The sequence below is a fragment of the Cloeon dipterum genome, chromosome 1, assembly GCF_949628265.1.
Source record: "Cloeon dipterum chromosome 1, ieCloDipt1.1, whole genome shotgun sequence".
In the NCBI taxonomy this organism is placed as follows: Eukaryota; Metazoa; Arthropoda; class Insecta; order Ephemeroptera; family Baetidae; genus Cloeon; species Cloeon dipterum.
The window spans coordinates 17,101,502-17,127,295 of record NC_088786.1 but is presented as its reverse complement, the minus strand read 5'-3'; the positions used below and the strand labels follow the sequence as shown (position 1 = coordinate 17,127,295).

The 25,794-nt window shown below is 39.7% G+C and overlaps 2 protein-coding genes across 7 annotated transcripts in view; one reads left to right on the top strand and one right to left on the bottom strand.

Moving 5' to 3' along the window:
* The window catches only part of LOC135939432 (uncharacterized), a 175,800-nt gene that overhangs the window by 83,333 nt on the left and 66,673 nt on the right, over positions 1-25,794 (top strand). For 3 of the 6 annotated variants that reach the window (XM_065483833.1, XM_065483842.1, XM_065483825.1), the window contains exon 3: positions 3,921-4,010. The exons of the other annotated variants lie outside the window; for them this stretch is intronic. In XM_065483833.1, coding sequence (XP_065339905.1) covers positions 3,921-4,010 — 90 coding nt within the window. The remainder of the gene's footprint in view (positions 1-3,920; positions 4,011-25,794) is intronic. 6 annotated transcript variants of the gene reach the window in all.
* Positions 21,046-21,952, bottom strand: LOC135934678 (uncharacterized). The gene is made up of 4 exons (XM_065476597.1): positions 21,935-21,952; positions 21,633-21,854; positions 21,297-21,581; positions 21,046-21,245 (listed from the first exon to the last, which is right to left on the bottom strand). The coding sequence occupies exons 1-4, from the start codon at positions 21,950-21,952 to the stop codon at positions 21,084-21,086; spliced, it is 687 nt and encodes a 228-aa protein (XP_065332669.1). The 3' UTR covers positions 21,046-21,083.

The window sequence follows — 25,794 nt, the reverse complement described above, 5'->3', positions numbered from 1 at the left end:
AGCTTTTCTCGCTCTCTCTCGCCGGCGCGAACAAAAATTTATCTCGCCTCCTCCGTTCCCAATCCCATTATATACCCGCACATTCACTCACAATATTGTAAATTTTATTTGTGTTACTCCCACGCGTGAGATATTTTGCTCCTAAACTGAGTGTTTTGTCAGCTTCTCAGTGGACAAATTTCCAAGCTGTTTTGTTCAGAAGTTTCAAAAGTCTGCAGCCAGCACTTACATTTTTTTAATTTTGGAAGTGTATATGTGCGTTTTTTAAATTTCTCGAGAAGAGAGCAACCAAAATTTAAATGAGATGCGATTAAAACTGGTTTTCCTTATATCTTGATATTTTTCATATTTATATTTTTAAATTTAAGTCATTTGAAAAGGTACAGTAAATACGAAAATTCAGATTATGAACATTATTAACCATTTATCATGTCATGTAGATATATGGATAAATGTGTATAGTTTCTCTCTGGTAAGGAGTTGTTATAGTTATCACTGGAAATAGCTATCTCCCAAAATTTACTCTTTGCTTGGTTGATATGAAAATTAAGACCGGTTGGAGCTCCATATAACTATTGTAGTGCCTGCCAATAGGTGGAACTCTCCTCCGCCTTTTCCCTGAGCTGTGAACCTTTCCTTAGTGTTAGTGACACTTCTTTTTTCCCTTTAGCGTGAGACGTCATATATACTCACGCCGCAGACGTTGTGAATAATTTCGCTCAATATTATTTAATTGTAAGAATTTAGTGACATGAGATGTATTTCTTGTAAGTGCCTTTGATACTAGTTTAATTACAACTATTGTATTTTATAGCGCTCGTCTGTGTAATTGAGAATATAATCTGTGAGCCCAATTGTAATTGACTAACCCGGATTAACGGGTAAGACTGTTTCTCTAATTTATTGATTTATGAATTGTGATATTTATTCTGACGATTTTAGTTATATACTATTTTAATGCATGATATGATATTTTATATTTCTTGAATATTCGTGTTGTTACAGTCCAAATTTGAGGCAATAATAAAAGGCATTCAAAAGAATTTGAGGGATTTACTTCAAGCATTCCCCTCTCACTATGATCATTGCTCACAAGTTTCCTTGAGATGATAATGCGGAACTGCAGTCAATTTTTTTGCCAACACAAAAATACCAAAATTTTCGTTCTCTTTGATTCAAATCGTACACGAAGACAGATAATTTACAGGTTTCATTTTTATTTCAGTCTTTGTTCTCCAAGTTCAATCGGGCCGAGCGAAGCAAAAGATAATCTCCAAAACAGCCGTTCGACGCTGCTCGATTTTTTGAACGGCTGCCAACGACAACAAGGCTGCCTGCTTATTTTAATTAACGATCTTCTTACTCTGCTGTTGGGGAAAGCCATTAACAACCTCAAATGAGTCTTGAAAGCACCAATCCGTCTCAAAGGCATTCCCGAGATCTGTGAAAAAGTGGGCGACGCCATATAACCGTAAAAATAATCCCAGGAATTGTTGGTCACGCAGGCGGATGGGCGGGCGGGCGTAAAATGGAGAGCAGACGCGCATCATCAGTCATTTCAGGCGCAAATTTGGCGGGATTTGCTAGTGCAAGCTGCTCTCGGGTCTCTTCTATGCGACTCCTCGCATAAAGTTGCGCAGTTTATTCGAGACGTTCCCTTTAATTCTATCGACCGGCCTGGCGGCCGACTCGACTCAGCTCTGCACCGCCGAACTGCACGCTGCTGTCGCTGCGATGCCACTACTATACACACTCTCTGCCGCGCGGCACCCTTCCCAAAAAATCTGCCAATAGATATAATGCTTCCACGGCGCATGATGATATTCATTTAATGACCACTCGAGCCGCCCTCGAGAGCCGGCGAGCGACCTTTGCCCGCTGCGATTTCGTTCCAATTATTTCCCCAGCTCGCCAACGAAAGGTTGAAAGAGCAACCTTTCTCTGCAGCGGCCGTGTGCCGTCGACTGAAATAAATTCGCTGTTATATCCTTGCGTTTGGTGAGCGGGCAAATGGCGAATCGCTTCTGCAAAGTCTGACTTTCGGTGTAGTTGGAAACGAATGTTGTTGCTCACTTTGGGGCGTCTAAATCTTGTTGGATAAATATCGCAATCATATAATCATGTTCCATGAAACTAACGAGCGATATCTAGGATTAATACTGTGGAGAAACTAATTCTGGTGTAATTTAAGAGTATGGAAATAACCTTTTAAGCTTATTTGCATTTAAATTAATCAGTTTTTTTCGTTTAACAATTTTTCTCTTTTATAGGCCCATCAAAGAGCAAAAAATCGGCTAAAATCCGTTGAAAGCTTTTCGTGTTACATGTCTTTGTTGCATCAAGTAAAACGTTTTACTCGTGAAAATGCGAAACAGTATTCTTTTTTAAATTACAAAAGCACTAATTAAAAGGAAAAATTGCGTTCTTGGAATTTTTTTTTAAATAATAACTTTTTTACAATCATTAGTGTTTTTTTTCGAATTTTAAAACGTGTCTTCTTTTTTCTCAATGCAGCCATTATCAAAAGAAAGTGACACTAAGTGACCTGAACAGACGTTAATTATTTTTTTAATTATAAGTCAAAGTTCATTAATTAGTACGAACGTTGTTGATCGTTGATCAGTTAGTGTCTTGGGAGCATTTTGTAATTTTTCTAGGATAAACTTTGTTATTAGTCTCGAGAGATTTAATTACAAAAACTCTGATTAATTTACTCCCTGCACCGTGTATATGCGCCACTTGCTCTGCAATTTTTTACTGCCAATTATCAAGTAAGAGCAATTTCTCTCTAGATAGAGTCGACTTAACCCAATTTCAAAACACTCATCGACATGATTTGATTTCTAACGCCTAGGTAAAATTAGCGAGAAATTAAACCAGCTGCAAAAGTGCACCGACAATCACTCGCAGAGTAAACCGGATGGATGCGCGCGGAATCGACTGTGCTCATTTCGCGATTCTGCCTGGCAGCGAGAAAATTAATTTATGGTTCGCAGTTCGGTGGCTGCATGTGCTCTGTTATGAATAAATAATTGCGCGCACTAATCGATGCATATTGCCGTCCATCGGCGCCTCTCTCTCCCTCGCACTCTGTCGCTCCATATCTGTACCGTATTATTTCGACGGCCTTTTGACATGCCGGAGTGGCCTTTTAATTCCTGCTTAATGACCGGCACCGTGCGCTCCACTGAATTAGCATCCATCCAAGCGGCCGACTGGTCGGTCGTTCGGGAATTTTCAGCCACCATTCCGGCGGCATCAACGTCGCTTCCAGATGTCCCTCTCACATTTCTATAGACAAAAAAGGCAAATTGGGAGATCCGGCGCAATAAACAAGGCGGCTGGGCATGCCGACGAGGCCCGCGTGTGTTGATCAACAGCCTATTGATTTTGCATTACGCCCGAACCCCAATTTCCTGCTTCCCGTTCGTTTTAAGAACGTGCCGCCAAAATAAGCGACGCTTTTACTGTGCGTAAATTAGTGTTCTTAATGGTACCATATCAAAAAAGTTACAATAGCTAACTTAAACAATGTACTTTTCTTATATTATACATATTTGAGTCAATAGCTGTACAACGTTGGTGTTCAATAAATCTATCTTATGTGGTATGAGCAAATTAATACATTTATTTTTATTGCGGTTCTGTACCCCAACTATCGCAACATCCAAAATGAAACAACGAAAAATGAAAAAAGAAACGACGGTTAAAACTTTTTGACCAATCGATTTTAAATGCTCAAAACCGAAGATCTGTTTTTTGAAGTTGTATTTAACGTTTTAAATTGTGTAAAGTATTTTTCAATATTTACGAAATGATTTTCCACCTGGAACACCTGAATATGACTGTTCCAAAAATATTTGTTAAAAAGTCAGAATAATTCCAGTCCATAATATTAATCTCTGCATTTTCTGTTCTAGGTAAGTTTCTATTGAAGCCAAATCACGAGGCTCCGATGGCGGAAAAAGCCAGACTGAATCTATTTGCGATGACAGTTGCACGCAACCAAGGTAGACCATAATGCTTTTTATAGATATTTCGGCTGAATAAAAAAATCAGGTTGTATATTTGGAGCCCGGTCGAGCTCCCTGGGCTGCTGCGAAAACAAACAGTAATTAAAACGGGAGAGCGCACTCCTCACGCGATGCCACTGCCGATGTTGTTGTGGTTTTTGCCCAATAATTGCAAACATCCATCATCGGCGAAACAAGAGCGGATTTCGTTTGTGCGCCACTTTATTGCCAAATCCACCGGGAGCCAGGCTGCTGTTTGCTTTTGTCCTGCCTGAAAAGAGCCAGCCTTGCTATCGCTAATCCACTCTCCTGGCATTTTCTGGATTTAAAATTTTATAATAAAACAGTTTAACCTGACTACAGGCTAGAAATAGGTTAACTTTTATCAAAAAATTCGTTTTTTAGTATATTTTTTTCAGCTAAGTGACACAGATTTTAGATTTAAATCAATTGATTGCATCAAAATCGTAATAGGCATGCGCACCTATTCATCATATTTTTTTTCTTCCAGTGGATAATGTTTGTTACAATTCGCCAAAAGAATACTTCTTACCGTTATTTTCAAATGTCGATCTGCTATGAAATGTCGTTGGATTTCTTTACACTTTACATTTTTGCATTCTACCGGACGAGATGAAATAAATGATGTGCCGTTTTCATAATTTTTTAAGGTGGTGATTTTTCCAAAATTTTCGGGGAAAATGACTTGAAGAAATGTAGCGGCTTGTAGTAGCGTGGTTTTATTCTTTCCATCACAGTTTTTTAACATAAAATGAAATTTAATTTCATCTTTACTTTGAATAAACCGTAAAAAGGAAGAAAATGAAAAAACTATCCTCATTTTTGCCCATTCAGCGCTCATTAATCACGCTCGAAGCCGCGTGCTTTCATCTGATTGTTCCCTTTTACAACTCAATTTCTAGCAAAGAGATAAAACTCCTCTCGAATTTCCGTGCACGCTCTCGCCGATGGAACGTAAGGTCGCGCGAGAGCACAATCCATAATCCGTGCCATCGCCTGCTGCCTATCAAAATCGTCTTTTTTCCCTCGGATTCGACGCGTTGTCGTCGCCACTTTTACGATTCGTGTGGGCCGTGCTGCACATCCGCAAATAATGCAAAATCGGCTCGCTATAAATAATTTATCGCACACTGTGGAAGACGTCGTCGCCGGGGCAAACACGGCGAATTGCAAAGTGCCGGCAATCGTGACACCACCTTTACATACGCAAAAAACTGTTTTCCAGTCGACGTTCGCTGTTTACGTGCGTTTTTTTCACAAGTTTCCATTTTATTCTCGTCTACCCCATCACTTGTCAGAGATAAAATCTAAAGTATGATAAATAATTTTCTTTGAATCAGCAGTTAAGCTTTCAATTATAAGAAAATTTATGAAATTTTATGGGCTTAATTTAACTATTGATTTTGGAGAAGAATGATAGGTTTCTAAACTTAGTTTACTTAAAACATTGTATTTATTTTGCAAAGTGCCATCAGTAAAACAGCTAATGGAATATTTTCCACTTAAAACGATAAAGAATCGATTTCCACAAGTTAATTAACCGTTGGAAAAATTACCGAATTTGTGGATAAATTTTTCAACATTATTTATAAAACGTCTAACTTATTCTCTGTGAACAGCCACCGCACATTGGAAGCTAGGGCATACACTGCAAGCCAGGGGTGAGAGAATCTCACTGCGCTGCAGAGAGAAAATCTCACCCCTGGCTTGCAGTGTAACTTGAAATTTTGAAACGGGGTTGTATTTCCCGGTAAATTTTTAATAGAAGGCGTGACACGTGGCGCAAAGCGCGTGAAAATCGTAAAATTTCACCTTTTTCCGAGATTTTAAGCCATATTTCTGACGGTTAACAAGTTTTACAGAAATGATAGACTTTTAAAAAGAGTTAAAAAGCCATCAATACACGATCCATATTCATATTGACGATATAGGAGAAGATATTTTAAGGATATTAAGTATAAATTATTCTTCAATTGTTATACTGTATCACTGATCCTTCGTGTCTTTTCGAATCCGTATTGTGAATATTTATGTGATGGGCTTCAGGTTTCGCGTCGTCCGGCCTATCGCACATGTACGGAAACAAAGCACGTAGCAGCCACACACAGTGATGCATCAATCACGAGTTGCTGGCAGAAGTGCACGCACACGCACCACCGCAGTGCTGTTATTTCCATTTCGGCGCGCGCGACGCAGACAGCCGGGCATATTCATCAAGCCGCAAATTGAGATTTACGGCCAGCACCGAAATATTGCGCTTTCTGCCCGACGCGTGGAATTAACCTTTTTATATTCTGCATGATGGCGGGTTAGAGTGCGGCAAAGGTGCGCTCACCCGGTAATTCGTCACAAATTTCGCGCTGTCCACTGGGATTTTCTCTTTTGGAAGTGTGCATATTTACAGTTATTTAAGCACTTCTTTGGAAAGCAGAGGAACTAAATAACAGCAGTGCTAACAACCCAATTTCCGACGGTTGTTTATGCTTGTGATGAAATATTTTCCCAAAAGCCCGAGCGAGTAATCCCGTGGCGATGAATAATTTCAGTTGTTTCAAATCCTACAGCTTGAAAATTGATTGGATTTCAACCAACTTTAAATATATGGGATCTGCTCAGCAAGATAGTTCGAATGATGTATAATTTTCATACTTTTGGAAAAGTTCGTGGGTTTCCCAATAGAAAAGCTCTGGGAAAATCGCATGCAGAAACGTAATGGCTTGTAGTAGGGTTTTCAGATTTTTTAAGCTTTATTTTTGCTATTTCAAGCATTTTTCGGGTTGCATAACTTGCTGGCATATACGAATCAATTTTTAAATTAATTAAAATATAACCCTTTCAAGGAACGCAGTAAAAATGCTCAATATTGAGTTATAATTGTGAACTTTCTGAACTTGAAAATTATCAAAATTTATAAACCCATCATTTTATCTAAAAATAATTGTGTATAAAGGTATTTAAAATTTTAATTCTAGAAAATTGCTTTAAATCAATTTCCTCGAGGCGAAACACAATGGAATGGATTAGCAAAATTGTGAATTGACCTTACTATAAAGTCTGCCGAAGACACACATACATATCATCACATTGTGCGAACAGGCAAAGTTGGTGCCAGGGCGGGCGTGTGTTTGGCAAGCAAACCCGGCGCGCAGAGACAAAATCCGGCGAGCAAAACAACAAATTTCCTCTGGCCTAATGGAACGCGCACACACATTCACAAACACGGCGTGTGTTTGCGATATGAAATGTCACCGCTGACGCTGAACAAACAAACGCGCACTCGCGCTTCTCCCGTAATACAGTATACAGCGCGCGTGACTCACCTTGGCTAGAAACACAGGGTGCAAACAAGGCAATTATATTGCTCGCTTGATTTATCACCTCAAGCCTTTTTCAGATCTGCACTACAAATCAACTTGCAAACAGCAAATCGATATTATTTATCAATAGTATAGGGCTTCGAATTTAAGTCGAATGTCTTTTTTTCTGTGCTTGCTGTGCTTAACGAATCACGCAATTTTAACTCTTCTGAACCTCTGCCTAAAAATTTCCAGTTCAGTCGTGAAACCTGAAAAACCTCGGAAAACACAGAAAAATGGTCTACTCTATCGGGGCTCCATAGCGTATAGCACTGGAATATGGCTGGCGTTAAAAATGCTCAAATACAAATCAGTCAGTGATCAGTGGGGTAAAATGCTGGACGTAGAGACTGATGTAAGCTTAATTGGGTGGTAGTAGGGGTTGTGCAGGTGCAACTTAGAGAAATCGGGATCAGCCAACCTTGTTGCTGTGGCGCTGCTGTCTCGATATTAACATCGTTTAATAGCCACTCAGAGAACCACTCCTATTTTCTGAATGGTCGCCGGCGATCTTGTGGTACTTAGTAAAGTTCTGACTAAAAACTACTATACGGTCCTTACGTTTCCGCTGATGTTTGGCACGTTATGCCGAATTTCAACCTAATTTGACCTTCAGGAATCGATTGGCTATGCCAAAAGTGGAATTCAAGTACTCTTCTATTTTTTTTCAACACAAATATATTTTAGGTGAAGCACATAAGCACAAACCCAACTATAAAAATATTTATCTTCTATAAAACCATTTGAAATTTCCGAACTTATTGGACCATATCAGAATTTTTACAATTAATGCTGGGGTGAGAAGAAATCTGCTCCAGGGCAAATTAGCAAATATTGCACTGCAGATCGATCCTCGATTTTATTTTTTTCCGCTACAGCGCTGGCTGATTGTGAGAGACACAAAAATGCAATTTCACACTCGGCTGCGCGACGTGCCGGACTTGCAACGCGACAAAACTGTCTTTTGCATCCAACTTGGGCGTGCACATATAGCGCTTTGATCGGGGCTGCGCGCCTTTTGATTTATTTCCAACACGCCCGACTCGGTCGCAATCCAATCATGCGCGCTCGCCGAACAAAAAGCAACGCTCGCCTTTTATATTTCTTATCGAAATCCAATTTTCATAAAATGGAAGCATTATTGGAGAGCGAGGGAATTCGTCGGCCGCAAAACTCGGCGAGCGCGCGCGTGTATGTGTACCTAGAGAGTGCGTGCGTGTAGCTTATGCGAGTTGCAAAGGGTTTTCACCGAGTGGAAAACGGCGAATTCCAGCCTGATGAAATACTCTCTGATGTTTTCCTTCCGCTCGTGTTCATACCAGCTGGCTGCAGATGCAATTTTCTTCTTTGAGGTTAGCAATAATTGTGCTGCTGCGCTGACATGACGTGTAATCGCTGTTGCAATTTAATATTATAAAATTTACCTCCACTCCAGTAATTTATTTTGCAGTTTGTACTGAAAATCATTATTTATTTCGTCAGGAGGGAAGTTTAGCTCATAATTGGCATGCCGTTGGATAGATCGCAACGAGAGGAATCGAAATCAAGAGAAAAACAAACCATTTAATTTTTTTATAATAAATTTGGTTCAGTTCCTGAATTGATTGTTGAACTTTGTAGACAACTGGTATGATAATTGATATCAACAATTCAAATTAATATCAATTGTTGCCCTGTATCAATCCAATTTTAAGCATAGTATTTCATGGTAAATCCGCTTACGATTTTTTTTTTAAAGTTTCACAACGAGCTAACACCGTGGATTTCAAATTTTTCCCCTCGCAGTTTTGCTCCAATTTGAAATATTCACCAATAACTAAAACTTATCAACCAAAGAGTTTCCTCTCTTATTTTTGGAACAGTTTAAAATAGGAATTGAATTTCTCTGTAAAAATGCCCGTTCTGAATAAAATTAAATCATTTCCACTTCATAAATCAGTATAAATAATAGTCCCCAATATTTGCGCAATCTTGTAACAACAATGCATGATGTCGATTTTTTGGGTAGGTCACGGGCGCATCGAATGCGACTTCGGGCCCCCTTTGTCAGTGTAACAGTGCCTGAGCAGTGCTTCCAAGTCATTTGTTATCGCCTGTGGAACAACCTGTCGCCGAATCTGTGTATGAATGGGAACTCAAGTGCATTCAAACAAAAACTGAGCCAAACATTTCTTGCCAAATACTGATATGATAGACTGATTTTACTATTCCCTCTGTTATCAAATACAAAAAAATGCTTTGTTATATTTTTGTTAAGTTCTGGATGTGGATGTATGGGGCACAGTTGCCCTGCTGATCCGTAATAAACCAAATTTGAATCTAAATCACTGCTCTATTGACTTAATTTCGATTGCATAAATTGAAGCAATTAATTCCGCAATCAATGTCTAGCGCATATTCAATCACTGGGTCTTTCTCTCTCAATTGCGCGCGTCGCAAAGCGTTAATCTAAATCCTCTTTTAATCACGTAAAATGGCTCTCTCGCTCTCGCTAATCCGGATCAAAAGTGGCGGCCATCTCGCGACCTTTTCTCTCTCTCTCTCTCTCTCTCTCTCTCTCTCTCTCTCTCTCTCTCTCTTTCTCTCTTAATGAGCGCCACAGGGGTGGTTTCCCATGCCAGCCATGCCTCTTTCAGCGCTGTGTGCGGCACCGCAACTCGTCACCAGCCGGCACAAGAGCGGGCGCGTATTAAAAAGTAATCCATCACAATTAACAATGCTTACAATGGCTGCTGCTAGTGCGTCGTCTGTCATTCTCGCCGCTCTCCGATGGCGCAAAATGGAAAGGAGGAAATAATAAAAATAAAAGTGGCGTAGTAATATTTTTCCTTCAGCACGGCGAAAGCAATAATTAAGCGCATGCACGGAACGCTTTGCTGGAAATAATAACTGGGAGGCACGAAATGCACTTGATTGATGTGCATTATTATTATCATGGTCGTCATCATTACGTGTGGCCCGACCGGCACGCGCAACCCTCCACCCGTGTGTGTGTATGTTATTATTACTCTTACGAGCGAGACATGCGATATTGTTATTGCGTGGAAAAGGTGGTGCGAAATGAAACGAGCCTACACGCCGGCCCGGCAAGAAAATTCGCCGCCGCTCTACTGTACCAATTTGTGCTCGCCACGCCTTATTTAATTAGATTACATAAACGCAGCGCGGGGGATAAAACGCCGGGCTGATGAGGTGGAACGCAACTCTGCTGTTTAAATTGCCGCAATAACTGCCGACCGGGTTACAGCTGCGTATTTCCCTATTTTCAACAATTTTGCTTTAATTAGAATGGACGGGTTAAGTGCTCGGATAGGTTTCTCAGGCAGGTTTAAATTCGCGGCACCAGATGACGTGGTGAATTTAATTCGTAGCTTAAAAGGGAATTAGAAACTTTTAGAAGGCAATTGCTTTTCTTTCCGTGAAAGGAGAGAGCAAAGTTTGAGGCGTTTTAACTGCGGATAAAGTGAAAAGGCCACCTGAAATCATTGCTGACATTTATTTACTTCCTTCATCTTCCAAGCGGTCACCAACATAACCGTCTTTCTAAAAGGCAGAAAAATTAAGTTAGATAGAGCAATATACAATTCCTTATACGAGATAAACAATCAGATTTTTCTTTATTTGCAATTTAATTGTATGGTAGATAAATTGAAATTTTGCTGACTGGAATTGTGAAATGGGGGCGTGGTTTCCCGGAAAAATTTAAAAAATAGGCGTCGTACGTGTTTCAAAGAGCGTAAAAATTGGCATTTTTGCTGAGATTTTCGTCTCAAATATACTTAGCATCCAAATAGGCAAATAAATCATGATCCATCATGCTCACTTGTTAGCCTGAACATCATAACGGCCAATGAAAAAATCTTTTTGCACATCCCTAACGATATCCAATATTGCCGTTTTTCTTTTAAAGCTCTCAAAGTGATTCTTCGTAAATTGTAGACACAAAGAATGCGACACTGCGGCCTGTACTCTCAAGAGTTTTTCTCGTTAAAGCTGGCGTGCTTTTGTCAGCCAAGCCAATCAAGGTCCCGAGGCAAATTACGAGAGCATGCGGCCGAGCCTAATGCAGACGAGCGAACGAGTTGCCAGTCAGCGAGCCGGCAAGAAAGAGTTTGCAAGTGAAGTCTTCCTCTCTCTGAGCGCCAGCCTTGCTTCATCAACGCACAAAGGCAAAAAGATTGAGCTCGCCGAGGGGGCCGTAGCCGCCGCCGCCGCGAATGAAAGAGAAAATGTTTGCCAGGGAAACGAACGTACGCTGAGTGGATAAACATGGCAGACGAGAAGCAGAGGCTTTTCTGTCTAAAAACCAGCCAGCGAGAAGTTCCCGTCCTTTCAAATCAGCTATTTTCTTCTGTGCTGAATTAATCGTCTCAAGCGGTATTAGTTGTCACGACATTTATACGGCGAGTTTCCGTTTGATTTTTAAAAGAAAAATATATTGAAATGGATCGAGCCAAGAAAGCAATTGGCGTTTGGCTTTTATTTTCTCATTTTTAGTTATTCTTGAGTAAATGAAAAATATTTACGATTGACTCAAATGAAAAACTCGCAGAAAGTTTAGCTCAAAACTAAATAAACAGACGATTAGTAATTCACATTGCATGGTCGGACGAGCAGACTTGTCGGGATTTCTCGGAGCTCGCGTGACACCCCCGGGGGGCGAGCGAAAGGTATGAAGTACGAAAACAGCGGGCGATAATTCGTTTTGTTTACTTTATAAATTGGCTTACATCCGCGAACAGATTATTACGGCGACGGAGCCGCCCAATATAGTAGCTTGCGGCTTTTGTGTATACAGCATGAAATTGGGGGACCAGAAATCTCTTGCCTGGCTTCCACGAAATAAGCCAATCGCCCGTTTCCACCTGCGATGTGAAGCCAAACAGACAGACAGCTTTGACAGACAACACGCTACCAAATGCAAAAAAGGGGTGAAACTCGACCTGCATCTGATTAAGTATTAGCCTGTGTTTTTTGCTCGGATGGAGCATTGATTTCAGCGGCGAAATTTTACATGTCTGTTTTGTTTCCATTGTGTACACTCACGCACCCACAATGAATGGAATGGACTCGATTGGTTAGACAACAATCATGACAACTACGCTGCACGGGTTGCATAATACTTTGTATTTGCATCATTTTTACTGTTCATCTCTTCCTTGATGAGCGAGCAACTTGTGAAATCTCTTGTCCCAAAATAACATTGACTTTCGAGCTTCATTGGAGGTAGCCCAGTCCAGAAAAGGACCAGCTTATGTAACTGCCCCCGCACTGGGATCTTTTATTGAAACGTTCGACATTCATCGTCCTGAGAAATTAATTCACGCTTTCTGGAAAGGTGCAAAGCTGCAATTAGCAAGTCGGAAAGCTTTCGCAACTCTCCCAAATCCGAATGGACTCGTCATTGCAATGCAAGATAGTCACATCAGCCCACACTTGAACCCCGAAGATCGTTTTGATTCTCACACTACGCTTGGTACTTTCTTAAATAAATTAGTGAAATTTGCACCCCTGTATGTACATTGAAGAGAGCTCTATTTTGTGGTTTCCGCAAGAGGGAACATCGATTCTTCTTTCTCTCTTTCCTCGAGACAAATAACAATATTTCATTTTCCCTCTCCACTGCGTTTGGGGCGGAATTTTTTTGATTTATCGCCTCAAAATGAGGGGAGCATCGCGGAAGAATTAATCATTATTATATCCTGCGCGCAGCAGCGGCTTATATTTTAAAGGGGCGAACCAGCACCTTGGCCAGGAAATAGCCGGCCAAGATGCAAATTTTATTCACCTTTCGCGTGTCTTTTATTGATTTTCCAGACGCCATTCGGGCAAATAAGAGAGCGAAAAGCAATTTCGTCTCGTGATTCCTTAAGGCCGAGAAGAATAAAGTGAGAAGGATTCGTATTTTTCTCGCTACCAGCTTCAAGAGCCTTTGTTTTCTGTGTTAGTGCAGATACTCTTTGTTCGCTAGAAGAAAATTTCCTTTTCTTTTCAAGCATGAGCGGCATAATAGTAATAATGGCAAAACCTATCTAAAGTCTATGGTATCTAGATGCAAGTAGTCACATTTCTTTGAAACGCTGTAATACTCGTGTCTTGAAGAAAACAAAAAAGTCTCTCTGTTTGCAAATTGAAGAAAATGTCATTTCTTTGACACCGGTTCGCGTCTGCTTGTGAAACTCCAAGACTATACCGACAATATTTCTCCCGGGATTGGCCATATTTTCGGGCTCGTAAACCGAAATGAAGCCCGTTTTTCAAAAAGCATGGCACATGCATGCATGGGCATATATTAAAACGCGGCTGGCAGGCGTGGCGGAGAATAAGCTGCAAGGCAGCAGAGCGCATTTAAAAACTTTTTAACAAGCAGAGTGAGCGGCAAAATAATTAAGAAGTTAGCACAGCGCGCAAACACATAATTCGAGAGAGCAGCAGAGCCCCCTTAGCACGCGGCGGCAGTTAAAACGAGCGCCGAGCGCGCGAATTTATTGCCCCATTACGGCCGTCAGGTAATGGCGCTTGAAATTATCCCGCGCCTAATTAAAAATATGCCCTGCAAGTACAGGTCTCGTGCCGCAAAGCGGAATTTCTGTCTGCATTATCTAGCGAATTTCATCACTAATTTTCAAACTGCATCACAACGGATGATGCTCTATCACCACGCTGATCATGTTCTGTTACAATGAACTGAAACGAATCATTTTTAGACTCAGCGTCTTTTGGCAGAGAGATTGAAGTTGGAGAGAAAAATGCGGAATCAAGCTATTTCGAGGGGTTTGAAATTTTACTGTAAAATATTGGTTAAAGTTTTGCTTTCAACAAGTCATCCTATTTGTTCAAATGTGGTTTTCGTACTCTTAGAGCAAATTATTATATGTTTGTATTAATTTCATTTCAGGGACTTTTAATTTTCAAGAACCGTTTCAAAACGATATATCAAGCGAAAATCGTGAAAATAAACATTTTCAAGTCATATTTTACAAGAGCAAAAAACTCTATTGTCGTTCGTTGCCAAAAAACCAAGGTTGGACAAATTCAATCCGGTCCAATAAATGAACTAAGCTTCAGAGAACACGATCATGTAAAAATTTTAGCCCATTAAAATGTCAGGAATTCATCTTTACACGTCAATTTGCATTCGTTATTAGAAATAGTTATCAATCTTAACCAAAAAATTGGAGTGTAATAATAATAATAATCTTTATTTGACTTTTGGCATGCACATAACTCATCACAATAAATTTTACCGAATTACATACATCCAATTGCATGCAAAAAAAATCAATCATACAGTAACATTCATTAAAAAAAACCTAGTAGTTGCTACAACTACTGTATAAAAAGCAATATAATCATTATTTTTAAATTATATTTTATATTGGTTGCTTGGTGGGTAGAGTGCTTTTCATTATTATGTCTGAACTCTTTTAGAGCCGAGCGTCTCTGTTGAAAGGTATGCTATACTTACAATTAGAGTATTTGCCAGAAACTGTTTGTGATGTTTTAAACATCTGAATAGAATCGCATTATCACTCGTTTCATTTCAATCTGAATCCATTTCACCAACCATGCTTAATCAATTTCAAGCCCTTCAAGCCGTGAAGACTGCTGAGGTGAATCAAAACATAATTATTTCAGCAAAATGCATTATGAAGGAAAAGCCCATTGATCCCAGCCAAATGAAGAAGGCGAAATTTTCGCGGAAGCGCGTTTGTTCAGCTCAAGTTTCGAGGAGCAGAGAGGGCGTCGAGCGTGGCAAAGTCATTAGATTAAAAATATAAAAAGTGTGTCGCGCACATCATTACTCGTTGGGTTGGCGGCCGCTCATTAAAAGTATCAGGGAGCAGCTAGCGTTGTGCGCTGGAGTGCTCGAAACACAAAGGCGCGCACGGCACAAAAGCTGCAAGAGAAATATCTCTCTTTCCATCTCTTTCCAGAGCATTCATTCGGCGACATTTCATTTCTGTAATGGCTCCAGCAGCAGCGGTGCCTCGCCATTGTTCGCGGCCAAAAACATCTCTGCTCGCTCGCTCTCTCGTCACTGAGCACGTATTTTTTTCGCCTTTCATTCAGCAGCGGAAAATTAGAGAGCCGAAAAAAGAGGAAAATTTTGGGCTGCTTTTATTTTCAATTTATCTCGCTGGATGATCGCGGAAGCAGTATGTACGCTAGAGTGACGAAAATGAAACAAAGGTGTTGCTGCCTATGCCGTCGATATCAAGATTGAATCTGAAATTGCAGTTGTATTAATACCAACAAATTTAATTGAACGGTGACGTCATCTGTTGACAGCTTTTAATATAAATATATAATAAATAAATTATAATAATAATACAGTTTTTCGTGCGAATACCTCATACGGCTTTATTTCATAATATTCTTTAGCTGGATCACTCCATCCTTCTCTAACAATAAGTCCATGAACCGTTCATGTTCAATCACTCACAAATATTTAATTTGATGCTGAACGGATTAGTTTACAACGCTTTGTCGAGTGAGCAAAGCCACGCGCTGCATGGAGGAAAAACTTATCGCAATCAAAAGTTATCGCATGCAGTTGTGTGCCCTTTGAAATATGAAATGCGCGCAACAACATACACAAAGAGGGAAATTGTGATAAATTACGAAGCAGTTATCTGGCGAGTCCACCCCCGGGCAGCAATTTCCAATCGAGCGGATCCCCTTGATGGTGCGGTCGCCTGCAATACGCACACAACTCAAACACTTATATTGCGAAACGCACGCGGGGGTCCGCGCGCCGCCTTTACGAGCCGGCCCAAAGTAATGACGCTATTTTTCTGGCCACCACCATGATTTATACGCGTGTATCGACTATCGAGCTCAGCCAGCAATCGATGACTTTTCATTTTCTTAAAATGTTGCCGCCGCCTTAATAAATCGTCGGCGGGGGAGGCAGCAGATCCGTCGTGCTTTTTTATATTTTTTTAGCGAAGTAATAAACACGTTCGTCTGTCGGGCGTTGCTCTCATTTCCCGATTGCCGTTGCAAATAATTGATTTCGCTCGCGACTGCTCCGGGTATTGTGCTTCAAGTGATATTTATCGCCGACACAACGACCTACAATGATGGATAAACCTTTTCTCCACGGAATTCTGCTCCGTGTGTGTGGAGCAAAAAGTGCATCATTCAAGAATAATGACTAGGGATGGGATTTTATATTATTTATTTATTTAAGGAAAGCTGGACTTTCCGATTAAATAAAATATTGTTGGAGAAAATCACCCTAAAATTGATCTCAGGAGAATTACTTCAAAATAAAAATTTGTAAAAAATTGACTTAAAAGAACTAAAATACGTTTCAAGTTTCAAAACAAAAATCAACTGGTAAATTTGGATATTTGGTGAGAAAATAAACTTACAAGTTATTGTCTAATAACAATTTTTGGAAATAAATATATAAAAATAAAAAACCATCTAAAAATCGGAAAAAATACCACCCTATGAAAGTGAACGATTTTGATTAAAAAAAGCAATTTAGACGCGATTTTTCACATTTTTTGTTCTAATTTTGTAGATTGCATATTTTGGTCTAAAAAATTCGTTCTTGGCAAAAGTATTCGATCAATAGAGTTCAAATCCTAACTCTCCCAATGTAATGACAAATAGACATCTTACTTAGGAAACTCGTTTCCGGTCACGTTTTTAGCTCGCAAAAGGAGATTGTTGCCGATGTCCCGGAGTGACAATTTGTTTTAATTGCCTGCAATCAGCCGCCAATATGGTGGTGGCAGAAGATCATTTTGCCATCAATCAAAAGCGTGGAGGGCGAAATTAGCGTGCTGATAAATTACCATCAGGCCTCTCCGCCGCCGTAGCCTAAAAGGTTTCTCTCACTGAAAACGGCAAAGCTTTTTAGCCCGACTTCCTCTCTCTCTCTCACTCCTTTCAGCGCCGGCAGCATTTCGCTTTTTATTCTGCTGACCTTTCGCAGGCCCACCCTTTGACCCTCCCACTCGGCCCAGCAGTCGAGCTGTCGCAGCCGTGCGCGTTTTCAAAATGAATGACAGCGGCCCATACATCACGCGTCTCGTCATACGCGCTGGCCTTAAAAATTTATGAACGCGCGCGCCGTCTGCGTGAGAAAATTGCGCGCGGAAATCGATACACGTCCGCGTGCAACGTCGGCAGTAAATTATCAGCGCATATATTAAAAATTCCAAGAATTTGCCAATAAAAGGCTTTTTAATTAAGTTTCTCGTCGGACACTAGAGGCCTGTATTTTATATTAAAAATTCTTGGATTAAGTCATTTCCGCGAAACGCTCTTTTCTCATATTAGCAGAGTTTAGATAAAATATTTACAGTTCAAAATCAAGCATAATATTCAACAGCACTTGGAGATTTTAGAGTGGATAAGCCTATATACCTGCGATCAATTAATCTGCTAATAATTTCTGTGAAATCATAATCATGAGGTTAAAATCTGTATTTTTAGCCAAAATAATTTACGTGACTATCATAAATATGCAAACCTTCGAAATCCCTTTTTAGTAATATTGTAATATTTTTCTAAATAATACGGCAATCATTTAAAGCAAATATAATGGACTGGAGATTTTTCAAGTCTCTATTTTTACAGGCAACTTGCCCTTAAAGTAAGTTAATTTAATGAAATAAAGTGATTATTATTTATATATATTTGTGCGAAGTGCAGCTACAGAAAAAAACAGCGAATTTTGGAATTGGAAACTTCCAACCCCATGCCCAATATTTATGTAATTTTCAGCCTGCGTTTGAAGCCGTCAATAATGCCCGTTGTTCTGCGAGAGTACGTGCTCCCGTCACTGATGCGAGCACGGGCGACGGCTTTTCATCAAAACGAACGCGGCTGCACGCGGGGTGGCCATCTTTTTAATTAACACTCGCCCAGATAATGAGCTTTTTCAGCCACTCGCTGCCCACTGATTAATATTCATCGGCAAAACCTGTATGACGAGAGGCTGAAACGATCGCGCCAGGCAAATTTTTAATCAAAAGCTGCGCGTTGTGCGGAATTAAAACGTCAGAATTGTTGAAAAGTTGCTCTCTCGCCCGTTAATGGGAGCACGCAATAAAACAAATTGTTCTGCTTTTTTACTGCACGCGCTAAACAAATATTAAGCATTTTTTTAATTGGGTTACACTTACGGTGAAAGAATGCAAAATGAATTAAATTTAAAAAAAATCCATGTAGTGCAACAAGCGTAGTTTGGAGGAACTTTCAAAGTTTTAATATTCATGCGGTGTTTGCGCGGCCTGTGATGACGCAAAAAATAAACAACAGTCCTTAATTAACCACGCCCGCTTTTAATTATTCAAAGAACGATGATTGACGTCCGAGTAGGGGATCTCTCCGTGCGTCAATCCAAGCAGGCGAATAACGCGAGGAAATTAATGAAAAAGACGGCAGATGCGCCTACTGCTAACTATTCATCAATCGCGCACTCTCATCTATATTTATAATTTGTAAACGCCGTGCACGCCCCAATTTGTGCCGAGCAAACAATAAAAAGAGAATAAAGAGTGTTGGTGGGGGTTGCGTTCGGCGGGGGTAATTGGCCCGGAGGGCACTTCCTTGCCAGGCTCGGCGCAAGGGATATGATATTCTGCACCTCGCAAACTTTTGAACATAATTGCTCGGCAGGATTTAATTATAACCGCGAGCGAGCAGAGACGAAGATGCTACAGCCCCAAAGTTTCAGGGGTGAGGAAATTTCGTGTGCGGCGTGCATGGTACTTTCTGGGCAGCATGTTGTGCTGCCTGGGAATTCTTGGGAGGTACCGAGTGTGTACCTTGAAATTTTTAATTTGTTAACAGCGCCCCTCGGGACTGGAGGGATGAGCGCGTAATGATGCAATTATGTGCGCTACGCTGAATGTTAAAAGCGGTACGAATTTTTTTATTTGAAAATAGAAATACCTCTGTGGCGCCAACAAAGCTGATTTTGGGGTAAAGGCACGGAATTATGATATCAAAAGAGATAACCAATAGACAGTTGGCCTCTTGATTTAATAATGTGGCTCACAATCAGTGTGACTAGAGATAAATCATTTTTGTACAGTTTTTTTACTAGTTATTATTGTTAAATATTCTTTCATTATTTTAGTATGACTAGACCATATTGTGATTAGTCATTTTCGGCTCAGTTCGGCGTGAAATTACTTTGTTATAGTTCTTTTTAGCATTTTTGCTAGTACTGTTCGCCCTTTCTTGCTTTTATATTTTCATATTTATTGTATTGGCCCTATCATCAAGAACAAACAAGAATATTCTAGCTCTTAAAATACATAAAAGTCAAAATTTTATTCATGTGCCAATCAAAACTTGGTTATTTTATTAAAAATGTGATGAAATGCTGAAAAAATATATGAAAACAAATTAATTCTCTTTTTGTGGCCCTGATGGTGAAAGATTTGCGATTAGATTTTACAGTTTCAATGCCTATAAAAATTATCATTGAGCAGAGCATGCTAGTTATTTTCTGGCTTGTCCTGAATCAGCGAGCAAACGAACAGCGAGTGGTCCCAGGTGCTTTGCCGTCAGCCAACCAGGCAATAATAATCATTCCGCATTAACCAGACCTGACAAGCACAAACGCATAGCAATTACCAACAGACAGAGCGAGTAACACCTCCGGTGTTTACTCATATCAATATCAACTATACATACATACTTTGCCGTGCAAATGTACATAAATCGTGCCTTGCAGAAGCTGTGTAAAGCTTTGCCTGCTATTCGATACCGATTTTGACAATCGTATACTATTTTTGCAATACAGCCGCTTGGACGTTTTCGAAAATTGATTGATTTTGCTCCAGTGAATTGCGCGCGCTGGCAAATAAATTAACGGCCCATGGCGAATTCGTCAAGCACTGCGCGTGATTTTGTCAATGTATGCCCATTCCCAAGCTCGCGCGAATATTTATTTATTATTGATGTGATCCGATTGTTTGGAAGCTGCGATTGTCATGTCCGCTCACTGCCAGAATGGCGGGCGCGGCCGGATTTCTCGCGATTTACGGCCGCCATCGCGTTGTTTGTCGTCTGCTCTGCTGTCCCGGCCGACACACCAAGCGGACGTGAAAAATATATGCAGCAGCGCACAGCGGCGCAGATTGAGTGAAAAGTACGACTTTTATTGCAGCTGCCAGAGGACAGGATTAAAATTTCACTCCTCCATTTATTTTTTATAAAACTCTTCTATTCGCAAAATGCGTTTGAGAGAGAGAGAGAGAGAGAGAGAGAGAGAGAACACATTGAATTTCGATGACTTAACTGTTCATGACAAACAAATATGCAAATTTGTGTTCCATTTTGGCAAAAGAGGCGAAAATCATCACGAGGAACAAACTCAATTTGCATGAACTGTGGTGTCTTCTGAGAAAATATTAATTTCCCGATTCCCGAGTGACTTTAAGGCCAGAGGGCGTGAAAAATTTACTGTTGGCTTGTGCCCTTAATGCCACCGCACGCAAATTATTTAAATGTCTTTCTCAAATAATCATAATAATCACAACTTCATTAATATCATTTTATGCATTTTATAGGAAAGATTCTGCCTAGATTTTATTTTGTGTGAATCCCGTGACAATCGTTATTGAAAAACTGTTTTCCTACTTTCAAATAATTCGTAAAATATTATTCTTTAAAGTAAAACCAATGTGCATTACATTAAATTTAATTCTCATTTCAATCAAGGAACTAATTGATCAGCAACGGCTTTAACATAGAACAGACACTGTGCAGCAACAACTTCGTAAACTGCATTTGCATTCTGCAACTCTTCTTGCTTGTACTGAAGTGAATTTTTGATATCTTGAATGAGCAGGTAAACGTCAATTACTTGCTGGCCACTCTGAAATCAAATGTTCAAAATTTAATAAATTTGTGAAATATTTTGGTATACCAATCCATTCATGGCCGCTACAATAGCACTTTCTGCCTCCGTGATCATAGTTTCCAAGGAAGCTTGATTCGCTATATATTCATTCGCATTTGCATGTGTCGACGAAGTAAGGTTTACATGAGAGCCGGACAAGGTGGGGTCCAGCAAATTCAGCTTTTGATTAATATCAAAGAGTTCACTTTTGATGGAAAGTAGAGAAATTGCGAAATTGTTGAACGAATTCAGGTAGTCGACAAAATGGCCGTAAATAGTGCTGCCAATTCCGTTAATAACTTCCGGTGCAACCTGTACAATTCAAGTTAATTCGAGGAAATTAAATTAGCGATGTACGCTAACCTGAAGCTGCTGCAGCAAGCTTGTGATCTGGAAAACCTTGTTGTACGAGTCGATGATGAGTAAATAATGGAGCTGCACTTGGTTGGTCTGACGTACGATCAGGTCACGCATGTGGTCAATGACCGAAAGGTGCGCCACCGCAACATCTGTGGCGAGGTCCTTCGGTGTCACGATGACATCTGATAAGACTGGTTTCGAATTTGGCAATACTGCCGAAAATGCCTGAAAATTTATTTCTAAATAAAAAATTCAGCCCAAAGTATTTCAGGTTTAAACTCACAATATATAGGAATCAAAGCTACGATGACTATTGCATGCATCTTGTTGGACTAAATGGTATAAAACTTGAGAATGTGAGTCAAGAGGGACGGGAGATTGTGACACATAAATGTTCACCGATTTTTCGGTATAGATAAGATAAGAGGATGAGCATCATATTTAAATGGTATTTCAATTTTCTTTCAATAATTGGCTTACTGCAAAACTATACGTTTAAATCACAGTTCAATATTTCTATTCGCATTACCTTTATAGGAATCTTTTTCACTGAAGGAAAAGCTTTCTGGGTTACTATTGGTCATAAACAAACTATTTAGATTTTTTAAACTCAATTTATATAAACTGTTGCATCTTCTGTGAAAATATTAATTTCCCGATTCTCGAGTGAATAATTTTCAAAGACATACAAATATTTGCACGAAAACTGTACAACACTCATTGCTAATATGAAACAGCGTACTGTACAAATAATAATGTTGGGTTTTTTATGTACAGTAAAGTGGAAATTCATATTTATAAAGAGAAGCAAAAAACAGAACAGAACTACTTATTGATTGTGTTTGATTCATTCGCATTACACAAAATTTTGTTACACAAAATTGTTGCATTCATTAAAAAATAATTTTGGAACTCTCAAACTCATTATTAAAGGAAAAACAACATTTCATAAAAAATATTACAATTTCCTTTCACCACAGGGAAAAACTACAATTTGTGACTGCCCATTTAAAAACGAAAAACATTATACTCACAACTTTTAATTGAGGATTTCCGATTTTTACCTGGTGTAATGGAGCTTTTTGCACGGTGAGTATGTTCCGTCGTTAGCAGGCCGTTTGCGTAACAAGCAATACCATTTGATGGGATTCACGCTCAAATTTCCGAATGAGCGAGAGAGTACTAAACGCGGTAATTAATGCGTGATGCTGGCTCGCGCTGGACAAAATTTATCTCTGGCTCGCGCCGATATTAAAATATTTACATATATGTACACCGCCATGCCGATGCTTTTAACAAACGCAACGTGAATATTTCATTGCGTATTGAACCAAAGCGAATCACTCTCGGTTTGGCTTTTTTCAACAGTGAGTGAGCCGTCGAAATTCTATTTTCTCCGTTTAAATGTAAAAATGGGGCAGAAATTCAATCGCTCCACAATTACTCATTTCCCAATATGAAATAAAGGCGATAAACTCTCTCGGTCCTAATTTTGAAGCCTGTTAGTTTGACAGATAATTTAGGTGTTTCGTACTTTTCCAAGAATGTGGATATTTCCTTGATGGATAAAACTTCTATTTTTATTATTATTATTATTTTTCTTGTGTATGATATGAAGCAATGGACTTAAAATGAGCATCATTCATGGAATTTCAAGTAATTGAAACCCACGAAAAATCAATAAAAATAATCATTTATATTTTAAACAAAAAAGGCGATTGCTTCAATTGTTGTTTTGGTAGAAAAATGTATCTTTTACAAACGATTTTAAGAACAATCGCCAGCAAAATCGGTTCCTATTAAGCTTTCAACATTATATTTATATTGCCAAGTACCATCAGTAAAAAAGCCGCGTATTTCTGTTCTCCTTAACGATAAAGAATCAATTTACGCTACGACTTGAGCGTCGCAAATATGACTGAATTTTTGGAAACTTTTGCAATTTTTAGATCGCAAATGCAAATAAGAAAAGTCCAACCTCTTTTACGCAATTATTCAAATTCAGTTTGTGAGTGTGTTGAAAGAGTTCTTATATACTCATAAGTTATACTATTTTGCTGATCAGAATGGTGTAAATAATTTGTAATATTAACATGCTGGCGTTTGTTGATGCGCGGTGTGATTTTGTTCGTAAATATCAATTTTACTTTGCTGAACATTTGTTTGTACAGTAGCTGTAGCAACAACTATGTTAGTTCTTGAATGAATGTGAATATATGTTTGTATTTTTTGCAATTGGATGAATATAATTCGGTACATTTATTGTCATGAGTTATGTGCACGCCAAAAGTCAAATAAAGATTATTATTTTATGCCTGTAAAATTCGAAGACAAAAACATTTCTTTTCGCGCAGGAGCAATTTCTCAAACAAAATACAAATTTGGTGAAAAATTATTTTTCATTTCCTCAGACCTAGTGATAACCAAAGTCAACTTTCGATTCTACCTGTGGCACGGGCGATGTTCTGAAATCTGTCTAGAGGTGGCGGCATGAACCTAAAATACTAGGTTTATGGCAACCCTTTTGCCGGCTGATGAAATTTGGCCCGTTCGGCAGCTCGACCCGGGCAAAAGCCATTTGTTCCGCGTACAGTGCAACAACAGCCGCCCGTTGGTTTTTATATCTATTTCCGATACGACGACCAACGGCGGTGGCGTCCTCGGTGTGCAGTTTCACCTGTTCTCGCCGGCTGCATTATTGAGAAGACGCCCAGAGCGATAAAAAAGCCATGTTTACGCCCGCCACGTGTACTTGTCAGCACTAAATACGGTCTAAATCTCCTGCCGGGCTGCATTAGCCTTCGCTGCCGGCCGGTAATGCACCGAGCCAATAAAACGGCCCGAGTAACGAGCACTCGGCACACAGCAATTTATGCGGCTGCATCATAACAGCAACGCGGCCACCTGCTCTCCTTGGGCCGATTGTTCCCCAGGAGCCAGCGCAACTCGAGAGAGGTGTCTGACCCCTTTCTTCCTCTAATGGACACTTTTCTTTGTGAGATGCATGTCAAATGTGCGACCCGCCGTGCACCGCCGGCGAATTTACAACTTGGAAACTTGTTTGCACTTCTCACGTCTGGCTTGATTAAAGCTCCAATTTCGCAGGAAGTAAAATGCACTCAGAAACAACAACAACTGCTACCTCAGGGAACACTCCCCAGATCTAATTTATTTTCGACGCGAAAAATTGTGCATTTACAAGCGTAACTGAAAGCTTATTGTACATCTCTAGGGATGAAAATTTTATTCGAAATATTTAGAATTTTCGCAATGAAATTAGCTTATTTTTTACGAATTTAGTCAGCTATAAACAGTTTCCAAGCCAAGTTTGAAGTTTTTTAGGCACAATTTCTGCATTCTGACGCATTTGCAAATTCGATTAATTTCCGAATTTTTCTGGGACCTTAATACTTAACCCCATTTCAAAATTTCCGCGAGTTGCGCCCTCTTCCAGTGCTCGGTTGATTACATAGATTACTGTCTTGCAATATAAAAATTGCAAAATGTTCCGGAAAAAGCAGCCATTTTCCCAATGGTTTTAACTGTTGTAATTGATCATTCATCGTTTAAGTGAAAAAGAAACGAGTGGCATAATGATGCAACTTGGTAAAATTAGCAAAATGAATAAAATTTTAAACATTTAGAAACTGATTTTTAAATACTAAAGACACACCGATAAAAATAAATGGCTATTTTAAGACGAAAAATCAACCATATATCTGCATCAATCGTCTAATTTTCACAGGACTTATGTATCTGAAATCTTTCCCGAGAAGACTTTTTCAGTTTGCAGCCAAAATCGATTTTCCTTCCATTTTTGTCAAGCTGATAACAAGAAACGCCAGCTTAATAGCAAACTTGGAGCAAACACGATCTAATAAGTCAAGAAGCCTGAGCGAGCAGATCCCTGGGGGGATTGCGGGAAAAAGAGAGGCTAGCAATCCGCACTCGCGCAAAAGCGGCGGATGGCTGCTGCTGTCGACTTTGCGGAAATTAATAAAATAAGCCGCGCTGATGCGAGCCGTTTTTACGGTCGGAGTGACACTGCTCGCGTCAGCATTCGGCGAAATGCCTAATTGGCGCGCATGATTCTGCTGCGCCACTCGTTTTAATGTGCAAATATCCGCCAACCGATCAACTCTCACTCGCTCCCTGCGATTACCGT